The 18290-nt window shown below is 36.7% G+C and overlaps 3 protein-coding genes across 4 annotated transcripts; all 3 read right to left on the bottom strand.

Moving 5' to 3' along the window:
* Positions 1–2041: 2041 nt before the first annotated feature.
* LOC149160899 (amino acid transporter AVT6A-like) lies at positions 2042–2748 on the bottom strand. The gene is made up of 2 exons (XM_089436815.1): positions 2321–2748; positions 2042–2233 (listed from the first exon to the last, which is right to left on the bottom strand). The coding sequence occupies exons 1-2, from the start codon at positions 2746–2748 to the stop codon at positions 2089–2091; spliced, it is 573 nt and encodes a 190-aa protein (XP_089292941.1). The 3' UTR covers positions 2042–2088.
* A 561-nt stretch (positions 2749–3309) lies between these two features.
* LOC149160898 (uncharacterized) lies at positions 3310–5483 on the bottom strand. 2 transcript variants are annotated; one of them, XM_089436814.1, is made up of 3 exons: positions 4939–5483; positions 4689–4828; positions 3310–3453 (listed from the first exon to the last, which is right to left on the bottom strand). In XM_089436814.1, the coding sequence occupies exons 1-3, from the start codon at positions 5331–5333 to the stop codon at positions 3419–3421; spliced, it is 570 nt and encodes a 189-aa protein (XP_089292940.1). In that variant the 5' UTR covers positions 5334–5483; the 3' UTR covers positions 3310–3418. The 2 variants fall into 2 exon arrangements, with proteins under 2 accessions (XP_089292940.1, XP_089292939.1); XM_089436813.1 differs by having other exon boundaries at positions 3310–4828.
* Positions 5484–5934: 451 nt separating this feature from the next.
* LOC149160897 (uncharacterized) lies at positions 5935–8444 on the bottom strand. The gene is made up of 3 exons (XM_089436812.1): positions 7716–8444; positions 7466–7605; positions 5935–6230 (listed from the first exon to the last, which is right to left on the bottom strand). The coding sequence occupies exons 1-3, from the start codon at positions 8369–8371 to the stop codon at positions 6196–6198; spliced, it is 831 nt and encodes a 276-aa protein (XP_089292938.1). The 5' UTR covers positions 8372–8444; the 3' UTR covers positions 5935–6195.
* Between the last annotated feature and the right edge of the window lie 9846 nt (positions 8445–18290).

Raw genomic sequence — 18290 nt, 5'->3', positions numbered from 1 at the left:
AATCTAAACAGATTTCCCTACAGACAAGCCACCTCCTCAGTCTTAAATAAGTGCCGAACATATCTTCTTTAGACAAATCCAATGTCATGTTTCTTCCTAGATTGCCTTACAGATCTTTTCTAGACAATCCAACATCATGTTTCTTCATATTTCTTACCACACACAAGGCACCTCTATATATTTAAATAGGTTCAGTGGGTAGTTATAAGTCAAGGAAAAGTGTGTTGAGCTCAGGATAAATAATATTCAAACTGCCCTATTTTCCTCAATAAATTTGGCCTTAAATCTAGTTTGAATTATGACGGAAGTCAGAGTTCTATTTATTGAAGGTGAACTTTCCTCGTGGAATTTATTTTTGGAGTTCTGGCTGATTATCTCTTTTCAAATAAACAATAATAAAGAGTGGAACTTTTGACTCGTGGGAAAACAAAACTCACCAAAAATGAGGCGATATGAGTGCTGGATATCAAACATGGATCTCAATATAATTTCATTGCATCAACTTAGTTGTTAAGTTACCAATGCTGTGATTCTGTACACGTTTCTCGTTTATTGGTAAATAATACATTTCTCCACCAACCTCTTTTTGTTGTCAATGAAACCATAATGTTTCTTGGAGAAATAATCTCTGTTACCTACCTGAGATAAAAAAAAATTAAACCCAGATTTGGCCACTGCAACAAAGTAAGTCATTTTCCCTAATGTTATTGTATTCTCTAATTATCATTTGTTTTTGGTTAATTTCTTTTCAGGTTGTTGCATTTGTCAACTAGGTTCATTTGTTGAGAGGATTAGAAATATATCATTTTTTTTATCAGAGTATTGATTTAGGCTTGTTTCTTCATTAAATTTTATTTATTTCTAAGCTAATTGGACCACTCACTAGGTTTTTTTTTAATGAAGTTCAGATTTGCTTCCTTTGGAGTATACCTTCCCACCTAGATCTAGATTGGCACTCTCTCCTCAGTTTACCTATTTCAATTTTGAATTGATTTGGAACCCTTGTTTCAATAAAAAGACTTCATCAGATCTAATCCATGGATCTCGGCATTCCCACTAAAAGATTTCACTGAATTTCTTTCAGGTCAGTTAGTTTTGTATTAGTTCTATTTTTTTAACATTCATTTGTCTCTTACCTCACAACTTTTTAGCTTTGTTATTCTCTTCCATTACTAGGTTTCTTGAACCCAACATCCACTTTTCTCTACGATTTAGCCTATCACTGGCCACATTACCCCTCTATCGCTGCTCCTGCAGATCAAGATCTTATGCTGTTCACAGTATCTAAAAGTACAGGTCATGCAGGAAGTCAGATTGGGTAAGTAATGTTGATTCTTTTACAATTATATGCAATTTGTTGTGCTACCTCTTCTTTCTCACTTTAACTTGAATGTTGGCAGACCTTGTACTCTGTTTCTCTGGATATGTATGTGTATGCTTGTTTTTGTGTGCATGTGTGTACTCAATGGCTTGGAGTTTGACTGGTACTTATGCATGTCATGTAAGGTATGTATATTTCAAATGGGTCTATCTGTCTATTGAAGTAGAGACATCAATGAATGGTGGAACTGAGTTGATGTCTCTACTTTAAATGGGTGAAATGAAAATACTTGGCAAAATGGACTAATTACTCTTACTCTGGCCCTCTGTATCAATGCAACATTTGCAGGGCTAAAATGTGAAGGAAAGGAGGATGAAGATTGTGAGAAGTTATTGAAGAGCAATGGAATCATCACACACAGTGGGATGCATTTTGGTGCACCTCAAACTTATGTGAGGTTGAGTATTATTGAAAGAAACCAAACCTTCAATCTTCCGCTTGACAGGCTCTCAACTATTCATGGATGATTAGATGAATCGCTCAATCAATGATGCGAGATCAACTATATTCCTTTTCAATGTTTACAACTACAAATACAGTAGTATCTTTAACTAGAAGGCCGAGCGACCATGGCAGGATGATACAAGGCTTTACAAAAGTTTATTCACCAATTCTACAAGCAAATTCCAAAATCAACGTTCTTTTCTCGGTTTTGTTCCAAATAATCTTTATATGTATGTGCACCACCTGCTCATAAAAAATCATTCTCAAGATCGTGGAGGGACTTCCTCCTCTTTGTTGAACAAAGAATTAATGTCACTCACTATAGCAATTGAACTTGAAACCACTGCCAGAAAAATCACGAACAATGCAATAAATATCTCCTTCCTGGTTGAGATTCCATGGGTGTCTCTGCAATTAAAAAATAATTGAGGTTAGAAGTTACATACAAGCCAGGTGAAAGACGAAACCAGAAATGAAAAACAACTTTTTTTCTACCTGAGAGCAACGGGAGCTGGGAAGATGAACCCAATAAAAACTGCTGCTGTGGCCCCTGTGAATTGAAATGCATCCCAGATACTTGGTATGAATGATGCCCCAAGGAAAATGATTCCAATTAACCCAGCAGTGATCAAAATGAACCTCTTATTATCCAAAACAAGATGCTTTTTCGCTGGAAAGACAAACCCATCAAGATTAAGTCCCAGGGCAAAAAAAATGAGAGGAAAGACCAGCATCAGATGTACAACATAGGTCACACGAACAATGTCATTCAGCACAACACTGTAGGGAACTCCCAAGTTGGTGTCAAAATTGACCAGGACATCATCCATGGTCTGGTCTCCAAATAGAAGAAAGCCAAAAAAGCTTGTACTTATGTATACAATTGAGCACGTTGCCAATGATGTGCGAACAATGGGCTGCATTTCTGAAGGGTCCTCAAGTTCATTGTATATGGAATGAACTGCATGGCACAATTGCTCTCTGTTTCTTCTTCCTCTCTAGCTTTGCCCTGAAATTCAATGTAGAAGTAGAGATCAACATTTCAATTATTTTCCATAATAAGATGCTTTTGCACATGGTAAGTGGACTGCTCCATCTCAACATCATATGTTGTATTCCACCTTTGTATTTTCTGTATTGAATGCACATTGGCATTCTTCCTACTAAAGATAATGGATGAGCCACCACCAAACACGGAACCAGTAATGCCCTATTTCAGAATGCCTTTAAAAAAGAGAAAAAACAAGAATTTGGTAAAGAACATACCGGAGTGAGTGGATTTCAGGCTCATGAAGAGCAACGCACTGCTCAGATAGGTCCGAAGCGAAGATATGCATTCATGTCCTCTGTTTCAGTGGTCTCCAGTGTCCACCCTGTAATCTGACACATCAATCACGGTTGTGTTTAAAATTTACTGCCGGAGAAGATTTCCTTTAGAAATCGAAGTTACCTGTGCCCACTTGATACTTGTAACAGAGAACTGATCAATCGGTTGAGCCTTGACGCTTGCTCTCTGTTTCTTCTTCCTCTGTAGCTGTTCCATTCTTCTCAAAAAGAAAAGGAAATGAACATTCGGTTGTACCCTCTTCCATATCATAATTTTCCGTCTTTGCCACAGGCTTTGTAACCTGGAAAAATAAAAAACAAATATAATTTGTTGAATTTATTTAGTTTTCACAATTTCATTCTATCTACTTTGTGAGCCAGGTGAGAGCAGCCCTTGCAAAGATGCTTGCTTTTATGTTTTGGATGAAGCACTTCTGCTTGCACTGCCAACTTGATAGTGGAGGACATGTAAAGGGAGGGTTGTGAAAGGCATTTATGACTAAAACCTTTGCAGCCACTTTCAGTAAATCTCTTAAAAAAAATTGCAATTTACAAAATGTAAAAGAAACCAATTAAATTCACCAGATTCAACAGCCCGAATCAAATTTCAGCATATTTGGTGAAATTTTTTGGTTTAAATGAAAAGTTTATATAAACAAAAAAGTATACTATGAAAACATAGTTCGAATATTTGGTAATTTTTGACATGTTTTATCACATTTGAAGCTATAAAAAAATTGGGTTAGCAGATTCAGCACTCAGCTCTTGACGATAAGCCCATCTAGTGACTCGAAACGTTGAGGCAAAAATCATTTAAACGCAGTGTTCTAGATGCTAATTACCTAAAAAAAAATAGGTATTTCTTGTGCGAGAATTTTGACTCGCCGACATTTTTATGGGTTTCGCTCGGAAGACATTTTTCTTACCTTCTTTTTCACCAAATTTGACAATGTGACTTTAGCCTAAAAGAAGAAACTTTCAGTTCACTTAGGAGGTATACAAACTTTTTTCATGCAGCATCAGCACGGGTTGGCATTTCTATATGCCATTTTCCAACCCTTTTTAATTTGTATTCCTTCACATTAATTGAATTTCAATCTTCGTCCCTTTTATCCTGTCATTACGCTTTTCCAAATGCCTAATATATCTAGAACGCCCCAGATGATGCCTTTGTCTAAAAGGCTAAAAGTATATAAAATCCAATCCGCTGATATCGTTAAAACTAATTTCTAGTCGAACCCTAACAAATAAACAAAGGCATTGGACAATTACGCAATAGTGTAGAAATAAGTAAACCCTAACTTCTATACCTAAATTACAGGAAGAACGTACAGATGCTGATTACCACTGGGAGTACCATTCAAAACACTGAGAATATAAAAATGAGGGAATATATCCACAGCAGGAGGTTAAGTGGGCATATGTTTTATAATAATAGTAGCAATAATAATTACTTCATGGAATTAGGAGTGCTAAACATGAAAACGGACACAGGTGCAACCAGAAATAACAAAAATCGCTGTGTAAAGATGGTCACCTGATCCGGTTGAGCATACATGTGAGTAACCTGATGGGGCTGCATAGGCCGTTGCGGAGGAGGAGGGTAGTGTTGTTGCCCTTGATGTTGTGTTCCACCTCATATCATATGTTGTATCCCACCTTTGATTTCTGTATTGACTGCACATTGGCATGATGGATGGAACCCCACCAAACACAGAACCTGTAATGCCCTATTTCATAATGCCTTTAAAAAAAGAGAAAAAACAAGAATAGAATAAAGAACATACCGGAGTGAGTGGATGTCAGGCTCATGAAGGAACTGAGAGCACCATCTGAGAGGGCTGAATTTGTTCTCCACACTAGAGCTTTTCATCTTCTTGGTAATATGAGGCTCTTTCGACAGATCAAAGCTTAGACCCTTCATTCTAAGCTCCTGAACACATTTGCTCAGAGCTCTGGAATCGTTTATATCCTTGTGCAGCATCTTCATAACTTTTCTTTGGAGAATGAGCTTGTACTGAATGGCACATATGAGAACCAGAGATGTAATGCCAGACAAGGTAGACGGAATCCACCATCTATTACAAGTACGGGCATTCTCCTGAGTGGCAGCAGTGAAAAGCAGAATGAGAACGATCCCATGGAAGGCAAAATACAAGCAGGCGAGATCCCAGGAGCGCATTACCGCCTTATTTGGGATACCCCAAGCAATTCAATCGATTATTTGTCTGCCAAGAAGTCATAATTATGGTAGCATTTACAGCTGACTAGCTACAGGCAATAAGCTTGCATGAGCTGAGGATGAAACCCGAGGTAAGAGTCAATGCAAAGGGAAGAAAGAACTGAGAGCACCATCTGAGAGGGCTGAATTTGTTCTCCACACTAGAGCTTTTCATCTTCTTGGTAATATGATGAGTCCTGACAATTGCTCTCTGTTTCTTCTTCCTCTCTAGCTTTGCCCTGAAATTCAATGTAGAAGTAGAGATCAACATTTCAATTATTTTCCATAATAAGATGCTTTTGCACATGGTAAGTGGACTGCTCCATCTCAACATCATATGTTGTATTCCACCTTTGTATTTTCTGTATTGAATGCACATTGGCATTCTTCCTACTAAAGATAATGGATGAGCCACCACCAAACACGGAACCAGTAATGCCCTATTTCAGAATGCCTTTAAAAAAGAGAAAAAACAAGAATTTGGTAAAGAACATACCGGAGTGAGTGGATTTCAGGCTCATGAAGAGCAACGCACTGCTCAGATAGGTCCGAAGCGAAGATATGCATTCATGTCCTCTGTTTCAGTGGTCTCCAGTGTCCACCCTGTAATCTGACACATCAATCACGGTTGTGTTTAAAATTTACTGCCGGAGAAGATTTCCTTTAGAAATCGAAGTTACCTGTGCCCACTTGATACTTGTAACAGAGAACTGATCAATCGGTTGAGCCTTGACGCTTGCTCTCTGTTTCTTCTTCCTCTGTAGCTGTTCCATTCTTCTCAAAAAGAAAAGGAAATGAACATTCGGTTGTACCCTCTTCCATATCATAATTTTCCGTCTTTGCCACAGGCTTTGTAACCTGGAAAAATAAAAAACAAATATAATTTGTTGAATTTATTTAGTTTTCACAATTTCATTCTATCTACTTTGTGAGCCAGGTGAGAGCAGCCCTTGCAAAGATGCTTGCTTTTATGTTTTGGATGAAGCACCTCTGCTTGCACTGCCAACTTGATAGTGGAGGACATGTAAAGGGAGGGGTGTGAAAGGCATTTATGACTAAAACCTTTGCAGCCACTTTCAGTAAATCTCTTAAAAAAAATTGCAATTTACAAAATGTAAAAGAAACCAATTAAATTCACCAGATTCAACAGCCCGAATCAAATTTCAGCATATTTGGTGAAATTTTTTGGTTTAAATGAAAAGTTTATATAAACAAAAAAGTATACTATGAAAACATAGTTCGAATATTTGGTAATTTTTGACATGTTTTATCACATTTGAAGCTATAAAAAAATTGGGTTAGCAGATTCAGCACTCAGCTCTTGACGATAAGCCCATCTAGTGACTCGAAACGTTGAGGCAAAAATCATTTAAACGCAGTGTTCTAGATGCTAATTACCTAAAAAAAAATAGGTATTTCTTGTGCGAGAATTTTGACTCGCCGACATTTTTATGGGTTTCGCTCGGAAGACATTTTTCTTACCTTCTTTTTCACCAAATTTGACAATGTGACTTTAGCCTAAAAGAAGAAACTTTCAGTTCACTTAGGAGGTATACAAACTTTTTTCATGCAGCATCAGCACGGGTTGGCATTTCTATATGCCATTTTCCAACCCTTTTTAATTTGTATTCCTTCACATTAATTGAATTTCAATCTTCGTCCCTTTTATCCTGTCATTACGCTTTTCCAAATGCCAAATATATCTAGAACGCCCCAGATGATGCCTTTGTCTAAAAGGCTAAAAGTATATAAAATCCAATCCGCTGATATCGTTAAAACTAATTTCTAGTCGAACCCTAACAAATAAACAAAGGCATTGGACAATTACGCAATAGTGTAGAAATAAGTAAACCCTAACTTCTATACCTAAATTACAGGAAGAACGTACAGATGCTGATTACCACTGGGAGTACTATTCAAAACACTGAGAATATAAAAATGAGGGAATATATCCACAGCAGGAGGTTAAGTGGGCATATGTTTTATAATAATAGTAGCAATAATAATTACTTCATGGAATTAGGAGTGCTAAACATGAAAACGGACACAGGTGCAACCAGAAATAACAAAAATCGCTGTGTAAAGATGGTCACCTGATCCGGTTGAGCATACATGTGAGTAACCTGATGGGGCGGCATAGGCCGTTGCGGAGGAGGAGGGTAGTGTTGTTGCCCTTGATGTTGTGTTCCACCTCATATCATATGTTGTATCCCACCTTTGATTTCTGTATTGACTGCACATTGGCATGATGGATGGAACCCCACCAAACACAGAACCTGTAATGCCCTATTTCATAATGCCTTTAAAAAAAGAGAAAAAACAAGAATAGAATAAAGAACATACCGGAGTGAGTGGATGTCAGGCTCATGAAGGAACTGAGAGCACCATCTGAGAGGGCTGAATTTGTTCTCCACACTAGAGCTTTTCATCTTCTTGGTAATATGAGGCTCTTTCGACAGATCAAAGCTTAGACCCTTCATTCTAAGCTCCTGAACACATTTGCTCAGAGCTCTGGAATCGTTTATATCCTTGTGCAGCATCTTCATAACTTTTCTTTGGAGAATGAGCTTGTACTGAATGGCACATATGAGAACCAGAGATGTAATGCCAGACAAGGTAGAAGGAATCCACCATCTATTACAAGTACGGGCATTCTCCTGAGTGGCAGCAGTGAAAAGCAGAATGAGAACGATCCCATGGAAGGCAAAATACAAGCAGGCGAGATGGAAGATCTGTTTTCCGATACTGTCAATGCTCGATTCCTTTACTTCAACGCGGCGAGTCATAACTTCCTCATCCCTCTGCCCGGATGAAACTATTCGATGCAGCTCGACCCAATCTTCCATAGGCGGCAATAACAGCACAAAAGGATGAACAGTTAGGCACAAACCCTGCTGCCCGGATGAAACTATTCGATGCCAAATGAAACGCCCAAACTGTTTCGGCAACCCTTTTGAATGAACGATCGAACGGCTGAAATTGTTGCAATCGTCTAACATATAATCGTGTGGCTTACAAGATGACAGGTAGGCAGAGAGGGGAGTTGATCTCAGAGGGAACGCCTTACGGCGTAAATATATAAACGATAATAAGTAACCACAACTATATTGTTTGTGGTTGATATACGCACCAGCACAATATTAAACCTTTATAGAATTTATATAGAATTTAACTATATTAATATACTCAATACTTAATAATTTTATAGTTTTTAATATTGAGTTTTAGTATAAAGGTTTTAATAATCAAATAATATTTTCGCAATGTAATAATTATTATAGTAATTTTGCAATATATTGTAATTTATTTAACGTTGTGTTGTGATATTATAAAATTAGTCAACTATATTTATTAATGTTGTTGATTATGTTTAATTATGATTGATAATCAACACTGCTCAACTTCGGTCAAACATAATTGTTTATTGTTATCATTAATTAATATTAATAGTCAAATATAGTCAACTTTATTAGTCAATTTAGTCAAATAGAGTCAACCTTGATAGCCATTGTTTATATAGTTGACCATGATCAAACTTGGTCAACCCTATGTTTACCATATTTAACAATATTCGACCTTATTTACTTATAGTCATCCTTAGTCAATGTATTATAATATTAGGTTTAAAATGTCATTTTAGTATTCGGTATACATATTGGGGTTTTAGTAAAGTGTTTTAATAGTAGAATTACAATAACTAGCCTTTATAATATTGGGTTTTAGTATTAGGTTTTAATATTAGGCTTCTAGTGATGAAAAGTTTGTTTTATCGAAAGGAACAATGATTGCAAACGTCTAGGGTTTTCGCGAGTTGCAGGCAGTGCTCCCCATGGAGGGTCGCAGAGGAGGGAGAGCATCTCCCTCCTTCAAGGAAGTTGTGGCTAGCAAAGGTAAGAAGCCTTTAGAAAGTACTAAAGGAACTTCAGGAGAAGGTAAAGAAACCATGGAAGAGGAGATAGCAGGAGGCAACACTGAGGGAATCAACGGCACAAAGGACAAGGAGGGAGAAGACAAAAAATAGGACACTAAAGACAAGAAACAACAGGGACCCTGCAAACCCAAAGCTAAGATCACTCCAAGAGTTGTTTTAAATGATCCTGCCCTGCAGGCATACAGGGACCATATGAGAACATATGCTATTATTTGTAAGTTCATGGGACTATGGCCCACTGAAAAAGATTTATAGACTTGGATCAAATATCATTGGAAACCTAAAGGTAGCATAGACCTTCATCTTGGGTCAAAGGGTTTCTTTACGGTGGTGTTCACGAATATTGAAGATAAGGACAAAGTCTTCTAAGGTGGACCTTACTTCTTTGCGGCAATTGGACTCTACATGAGGCCATAGATTATAAATTTTGTCTCAGAACGGGAAACTTTTACCTTTGTACCAGTCTGGGTAAGACTTTATTCCTTACCTCTTAATTACTGGCAAAATGAATCGTTAATGGCCATAGGCAATAAATTAGGTCGCTTTGTCAAAATTTCCGAAGCCACAAGAAGAGGGAAATACACTTCATTTGCTAGAATATGCGTGGAAATGGATCTATCAGGAGCCTTACCAGATGAAGTGATCCTGGAAGTCTTTGATGAAGATTGGGTGCAAACAGTAGACTACAAGCATATTCCCTTTAGATGTCGTAGATGTCATGAGACGGGCATCTATTTAGAGACTGTCCACAAGGGAATGTAGGAAATAACATCAAAACAAATATAATGAAGGAAACAGACAGCTTTCAAAAAGTGGTCCATCGAGGAAAAGGAAGTAAGAAAGGAACAATGCAACATCAAGATGAAGGACTTAAAGGTAGCTAAAACAAGTTCCAAGTTCTAGAGGAAGATGAAGAAACCACAAAGGAAGATCAAGCAACAGAAGGAAAGGATGGAGAAAAGAGAACAGAAGATGAATGTGACCAAAATCAGAAAACAGGGTACCAAACAGAAACCATTATGAGTGAAACAAAACTTGAGATGGATCAGGATATGACCCCGAGTGAGATGGACCTAGAAGACCATGAGTTACAGGAGATATTGGACAAAGAAAACCTAGATCTAGAAGGGTTCTTGTTCCAGGGAACCATGGGAGTAGTGGATTCAGTACCCCAAGAAGAACTTAATAAAATATAACAGTTTTTTTTTTATCGAAAACACAATCCAATGCATTGGGAAAAGGACAAAATACAAACAAACCAGAAAACAGAGGAGTGAAGGCGCTAAAAGCAACCCCGGGACTAGCGAAAAGAAACCCAGGTAAGAAAAGAGGCCGAAAAAAGTAGAATGAACTCTTGATGGAGTGTGGCAAGCTAATGATAGATTCAGGTAAGATGAAAGATCTTGCCAACTACTCCTTCAGAAATCTTTAATTATGAAGTTTATTTCTTGGAATATAAGAGGTCAAGGGAGTAAAAGAAATCAAAGAATACTCAGTAATAGAATGAAACAAGAAATGCCGGACATGATCTTTATCCAAGAAACAAAAAGTTCCATTTAAAAAATCAGACAAATCCACAGTAAATGGCTTAGTAGATTTGAGTTTCTAGAAGTTAAAGCAGAGGATACTGCGGGGGGAATCCTCACTCTTTGGAACCCTCACAAATTAAGTGTTATAGATGCTGAGGCTACCAGGAATTATCTATCAGTTATCATTCAACCAGAAGGAGACAGGCACTACTATCTAGTAACCAATGTTTATGGTCCTCAAAGAATAGATGATAAACTTAAGTTCCTAGACTCGCTAGAGGATCTCAGGGGTAGACGTATAGGAATACCTTGGATCATGGGAGGGGACTTCAATATGATCAAATCTCTTTCTAAGAAAAAAGGAGGAATGAGAATCCTCAGTAAAGACTCATTGAAATTTCAAACCCTTATAGACAAGAAGAACCTAGTAGAGGTTGAAATGAATACTAGCCTCTTTACTTGGAATAATAAAAGAGGTGGCAAAGCTCAAGTAGCCTCTAAGTTAGACAGATTCCTAATCTTAGAGAATCTGATGCTTGCAAACAAGGAAATAATAGTTGAAGTTCTCCCCTTTGGAGGTTCAGACCACTGGCTAGTCCAAATGGAGATCAAAGGTATGGACATTCTCAGAAATAGACCATTCAGGTTTGAAAATATTTGGCTCTCCCACCTAGATTTCTTCAACAACATCAAAAATTGGTGGACAGAAGACTTACATATTCAAGGAACAAGAATTTTCTTCTGCATAAAAGATTAAATCATATCAAACTCAAACTAAAAGATTGGAACAGAAATGAATTTGGTAATACTTTTGTAGAGAAAAAATCAATTGAAAATAAAATGAAGGAACTCAACCAGGCTCTAATCAAGGAAGGATTTGATAAATATAAAAGAAATAAAGTGGATAAATATTAGCATATGTGGGACAATCTATGCAAGTAGGAGGAAGTCTTCTGGAAACAAAAATCTAGAGTCCAATGGCTGAAGGAAGGGGAGAGTAATACAAAGTTTTTTCACAGGTCCACTATGGCAAATAGAATGCATAACAGAATATCTTCAATCAAAAACAAAGAAGGGGATATTCTCACATCCCATGAGAATATTGAAGCGGAGTTAGTTCAGCACTTCAGAATCATTACTCGGGAAAATAATTTGTACAGAGAACAGTTTATTCGGGAGGTAACTAGAAACATACCAAAGATGATATCCAGTGAGGATAATTTTAATCTAAATAAACCAGTTTCTGAAAAAGAGGTAGACGATACCCTCAAAGAAATGCAGAACGGAAAAGCACCAGGCCCAGATGGGTTCAATGTGGATTTTTTCAAGGCATGTTGGAATATTGTTAAACAGGATATCTTGAAGGTGGTGGAGGATTCCAGAGTGAATAGTACCATCCTGAAAGTGCTAAATACCTCCTTTATCTCCCTTATCCCTAAGCAGGAGCATGCTCAAACTCCGAATAACTTCAGACCCATCGCTCTGTGCAATGTGGTCTATAAAATTATATCCAAAGTAGTAGCAAATAGACTTAAGCCTTTGCTTCCTACCCTAGTTTCATGGGAATAATCAAGATATGTGGAAGGCAGACAAATTTTAGACAACATCATACAAGCTCATGAGGTAGTTCACTCGCTAAAAAGAAAAAAGAAGGCTGGTATGATAATACAATTAGATATAGCCAAAGCTTATGACAAAGTAAATTGGACCTATATGAGAAGGGTTCTTAGTGCTTTTGGTTTTGATCATAAATGGGTCAGATGAGTAATGGCCCTAGCCACCTCCTCCAGGTTCTCTATGTTGGTAAATGATTCTCCCTCTGATATTTTCAGTCCTTCTAGAGGCCTCAGACAAGGAGACCCACTCTCTCCTTTTATTTTCATTCTTATGATGGAAGGACTTGGCAGGGCCGTCAAGCAAGCTAAAGTTGCAGGCAAGATTAAAGGCCTTCTACTTTCTGAGAATGGGCAAGCTCTTACTCATCAACAATCTGTAGATGACATAATGCTTCAAGGAATCCCTACTGTCAAAGAAGCAATAGCTTATAAACAAATTCTGAATGCTTTTTCCATGGCCACAGGTATGGAAGTTAACCTTTCTAAATCAAAAATCTTTTTCTTTAACACCAATTTGGCAATCCAAAGGAATATTTCCATAATTTAGGGTTTTCAAAGGGATTCCCTTCCCTCATAATATTTGGGTATTCCTCTAACAGATAAACCATTGCTCAAAAGCATTTGGGAGCCCTTGATGAATAAGTTGCAGGAAAAAGTCAACAAATGGACCTTCAAATCTCTAAATATTGCAAGCAGGTTGGTTCTCACTAAAGTTGTTCTGCAAGCGATCCCTATTTTTATGTTATCTACCCTCCCAGCTCCGAAAGGAGTCCTTTAGCAACTTAGAAATATACAAAGAAACATCATTTGGGGAAAGGAGGAGAATAAGAAGAAATGGGCTTTAGTGTCTTGGGAGAAACTTTGTAGACCCAAAGACCATGGAGGGCTAGGTTTGGATGATCAGGAAATACTCAGCAAGTCTTTAGGGGCCAAACTTTGGTGGTGCTGGGTTCATAATCCAGAGACTCTATGGGCTAATATCTGGAAAGAAAAATATGCAATATCCTGGAAAACTAACGATCTCATAAGAATGTCAGGGAACATTAAGGGATCACACATCTAGAACAAAGCCTGGGAAAACAGAAAATTAGTTCAAGAAAATAGTTTCTGGGAAATCAGAGAGAGGAATCAAGCCCTCTTTTGGGAAGATAAATGGCAACAGGAACCAATACTGTTAAAAGAGAACTTCCTCGAGCTTAAATAGCAGACAGATTCACAAGGCTTAATTAAAGCCATGGACTTCTGGGATAATACTCAACCAATGGGGAAATGGAGAATCTGGAAGAATATTGATTGCAGAAATAATATCCTCTTGAAAAATAAAGCAGAGGAACTAAAAAATATGGTGGAACAAAGGAAGATCTTAATTTCTAAAGGGCAAGACCAACTAAGATGGGGAAAGAATCAAGAGGGCACCTTTAATCTCAAAGAAGACAAAGGCATTCTCCTGGAGCTGAATCCCCAGGTTCTGGATATAATCTGGCAAAAACTTTGGAGACACCAGGGGTGGATGAAAATCAAAGTCTTCATGTGGTTGGTTTACGACAGGAAAATTCTGACTTGGGAAAACATTAGGAAGAGAGGTGTTTTAGGGCCTTCCAGAAGCCCTCTCTGTGGAGAGCAAGAAGAAACGATGGAACATCTTCTTAACAACTGCTATTTCACCTCCTGGTTATGGAAAATTTTTGCTAAAAATTTTCAGCAAACTGATAGGGCCAGAGGAAGCATCTTCAAGACCCTCATTAGTTGGAGGGGAAATTTCTCAGAGCATCTAATTCTCAACTCAGCATGGACCCTTACACCGAGCTTTATTATATGGAACATATGGAAGGAGAGGAATAAAAGAATATTCAAGGAGGAGAAAAATCCCCCACATCTACTGTTTGAGATGATTTTACAACAACTTCAGGAGATTGTAGGCTCCACAGTTTGCAACCACCAGATTAATCCTCCCTTGGATCTGGAAAGTAATATTCTCAAACAATTAGGGCTATAGGAACTTACTCCTCAAGGTCTTAATAGAAAGGTTACAGTAAGGGATAGGGAGTAGGATTTCTGGCATCCTCCCCCAGCTGGATATCTAAAATTCAACATTGATGGGGTAGCTAAAGGAAATCCGGGAATGACTGGGTATGGCGGAGTCCTAAGGGATGCCAAAGGAAGTATTATCTTCATTTTCCATTGTCATCTCAGTACAGCTACCAATAACATGGCTGAACTCATGGCTTTGGAGCAATGCCTAGATTTTCTAAGTCAAGAGAATTGCTGCAATGTGATAGTGGAAGCAGATTCAGAGATAGTTATTAACTCAGTGAAAAGAATTAATAATGGATCAGCGCCGGAGAAAGTCTCCAAACACTGGAAGTTAATCAGGGTTTTCCAGAGAATTCAGAATCACCTACATAACTTGCACATGGTCAGCTTCCAACATGTTCGCAGAAAGGCCAACAAGCTCACTGACCTGTTAGTCAATCAGGGGGTCAACAATATAGATGTCAATGTTTCGATAGGATGGCAGGAGTTGAGACAAAGTAGTTTAAAAACTCTTTGCAGTGAACAAGAGGAGGAATACATTAGAGTCTTCAAACATAGAGCCCTGGAAGCAAGCCCTTAATTTCGAGGCCTTCGCATGTGTTTTCAGCATCAAGCTTACAGGTCCTTGAAGGAGGGTCAGTCACTGAAGAGTGATAGATACCTGAGTAGAAGTAAGAGTGTTAGCACTGATCTACAGGGAATGCATGTTTAGGATAGAAAGACAAACAAACTTGGTAGGTATGTCATCGGTAGCCGGAATCAGCGTTTTTTGGGGTCTTGGACAAAAAAACCGCTTCCTGAGTGTTTTTTGATGATCGCACAGCTTTGAAAGGGAAACTATTTTTAGAGAAGTTGCAGCGATCCCTCACATCTTCCGACAAGTGGCAGAGGGAGGATAGGAAAACCACGCTTTTCGTGCATTAAAGTATGGTTAACTCATGTGAGGGGATTTTCTGGACAACCGTTGGATTTCGCGGTGGGGGAATTTCTTCCCTGCACAGCCCCGGAAATAGAAGTAGGGTTTTTTCTTTCAGCAGAGAGGAAGTTTGGATTAATAGTCCGCAGGAATTTTTTCATAGGTTTCGGGGGCGAGTCACTAAACTGCCTCTAAAGCGGTTTTGGTGCGATCGCACCGCTTTCCTATGGAAGGTGTTTTAATCTTTGGGCAGTGATTCCTATAAGCTCTTGACACGTGGATGAGGACAAGGTTGGAAAACCACCCTCATCGCACGCTAAAGAGTGATCACTTTGGCTGTGCGATATTACATTTCAACCATCTGATGGGATCATGCAAATCAACGGTCGGTATTATTCGTAAGGTTTTGCAGACTATAGTCCGATCTGTTGGGTCGTGTGATTTGCAGCTCCGTCATTCGATGGGAGATGGCAGATCAACAATCGGGATAAAAACGTGCGGTTTGAGGGGGTATTCTCAGGGCGCGATGGATCTTAGACTTTGATTTACTTTTGAAGTTTGGATAGTGGGGTTATAGAGGCATTTGGAGCTTTGTTTGGTGCGGCTTTGTGATGGGAAGGAACCCCGTGGGTTTACTTTGGTATATACTTTTGTGGTTTGGGAGGGAATTTTTGTGGGGGCAGGCTTAGTTTCTGTCCACACTGCATAGTGGCTTGGTGTAAATATTGTAACTTTGCTTGATTTATTGAATGAGAAGGCACAAGTCTTGCTTAAGCAAAAAAAATATTAGGCTTCTAGTATAGGTTTTTAATACTAGGGTTTTAATTTTGTGCTTTAACATTGAGTTTTAATATTAGGATTTTAATAATCAAACATGTTGTGATGTGAATAGTACATAAATCTATCCAACATCACATTGTGACAAACATTTTTCCAATGTGATAATCATTATCATAATGCTAGATTACATTACAATTTATCTAACGTTGCATTGTGACATTACAAAATTATTCAACCATATTTACTAATGTTGTTGAGTTTATTCAACTATATTTAACTATGTTTAACAATCAATACTCCTCAACTTCAATCACTTATAATCATCTATCATTATTATTGATTAATATTAATAGTCAACCATGGTCAACCACATTAGTCAACATAGTAAAAGAAAATTAATGTCGATACTCATTGTTTAAATAGTTGACAATAATCAAACTTGGTCAAGCCTATGTTTACCATATTTAGCAATAGTCAATCTCGTTCATTCATAATTGTCCCCAGTCAACATATTATAATATTAGGTTTAAGATATTAAGGTTTTATATTGAGTTTTAGTATTGGGTATTAATATTAGGATATTAATATTGGGTATTAGTATTATGGTTTTAGTATTGGGTATTAATATATGGATCTTTATAATATCGTCCTAATAGAGGGTTTTAGTATTGTGTTTTAATTAGATTTAAAATATTGGTTTTAATATTAGGGTTTTAGTATTGAGTTTTAATATTTGGGGTTTTAGTATAGTGTTTTAATATTTCATTGTAATATTAGGTTTTCCATATTGGGTTTATTAATATTAATATTATTAAATAATATTAGAAATATTTTCTTTCTCATAATTAATAATATCATTATTAATCAAAGTTAAAAATTCTATTCACTGTGACAATATGATTAACAATATTAATGATAGTATTCATGATATTAACATTAACATGTGCACATCTCAACAGAGTTGTTTTTGGTCTTCCCTTCAATGATCAACTATGGCGTATCATCGAGCTATGGATCATTGTTCATTACAAGAATAATTAGCATTAGAAGCATAAAAAACTAGGGTTATAAAAAAAATAGGATTAAAATTTAGTGTTTCAATATTAATTGAAACTTACTCAGTTAGTTGAACACTTAACTTACACATACATATATTAAAATCGTAATATTAAAATACAATATTAAAACCCTATAATGAAAATAAATATTTAAACCCTAATACTAAAACCCTAATATTAAAACCCAATATTATAAAACCTAATTATTGCTTATATAATTATTATTAATTAATATTAATAATAGGGTTTTAATGATATTAACATTGACATTCACACATCTCGACAAAGCGGTCTTTGGACTTCTCTTGACCATTGATCAACTATGGCATATCATCGACCTATGGATCATTTTTTGTTACAAGAATAATTAAGGTGACAAGAATAAAAAGCTAGGGTTATAAAACAAAAGATTAGGGTTAAAAACCAGGTTTTCAATGTTAATTGGAACATATTCACATAGTTGAATACTTAAATTATGCTTAATTATATTAAAACCCTCATATTAAAAACCTCATACTAAAACCCATTATTAAAACCCTAATATTAAAACCTAATATTTTAAACATATTATTATTAAATCTAATCATTACTTATATAATTATTATAATTATATAATAATTAATATTAATATTAAATCCCTACCATACACCTAATAATTTTTAATGTGGTTGATATACATATATTGGGGCATATCGACCACATTTACAAATGTTGTTGTGCATCTGCCTTATGTATTCCTATCAATGTATATCAACCACATTTATTAATGTGGCTATGCTAGTTTTATTGAATTTACCAATATAATTTTTAACCAAATAGTAATTTTTAATTGTTTAAATTGGCATTGTCTACCTATTATATATTTTCGTTTTTTTGGCTAGAATCCTCTGACTTTTGTTTTGTAAAATCTTAATCACTATTGTTTAAAATATGTTTTTGACTGCATATATAGATTCAACACCATAAAAAAACCCTTAGGGCACTTGAAATGTGAAAATTCCACAACACAAACTTGTGATTCCAATATGCCAAAAAATCCTCAAAAAATATAACG

The sequence above is a fragment of the Pinus tabuliformis genome, chromosome 5_2 (assembly GCF_031772625.1).
Source record: "Pinus tabuliformis cultivar Carrire ecotype Pingquan chromosome 5_2, CPIR1, whole genome shotgun sequence".
NCBI lineage: Eukaryota > Viridiplantae > Streptophyta > Pinopsida > Pinales > Pinaceae > Pinus > Pinus tabuliformis.
The sequence above is the reverse complement of the archived record's forward strand: the minus strand, read 5'-3'. Positions and strand labels throughout refer to the sequence as shown.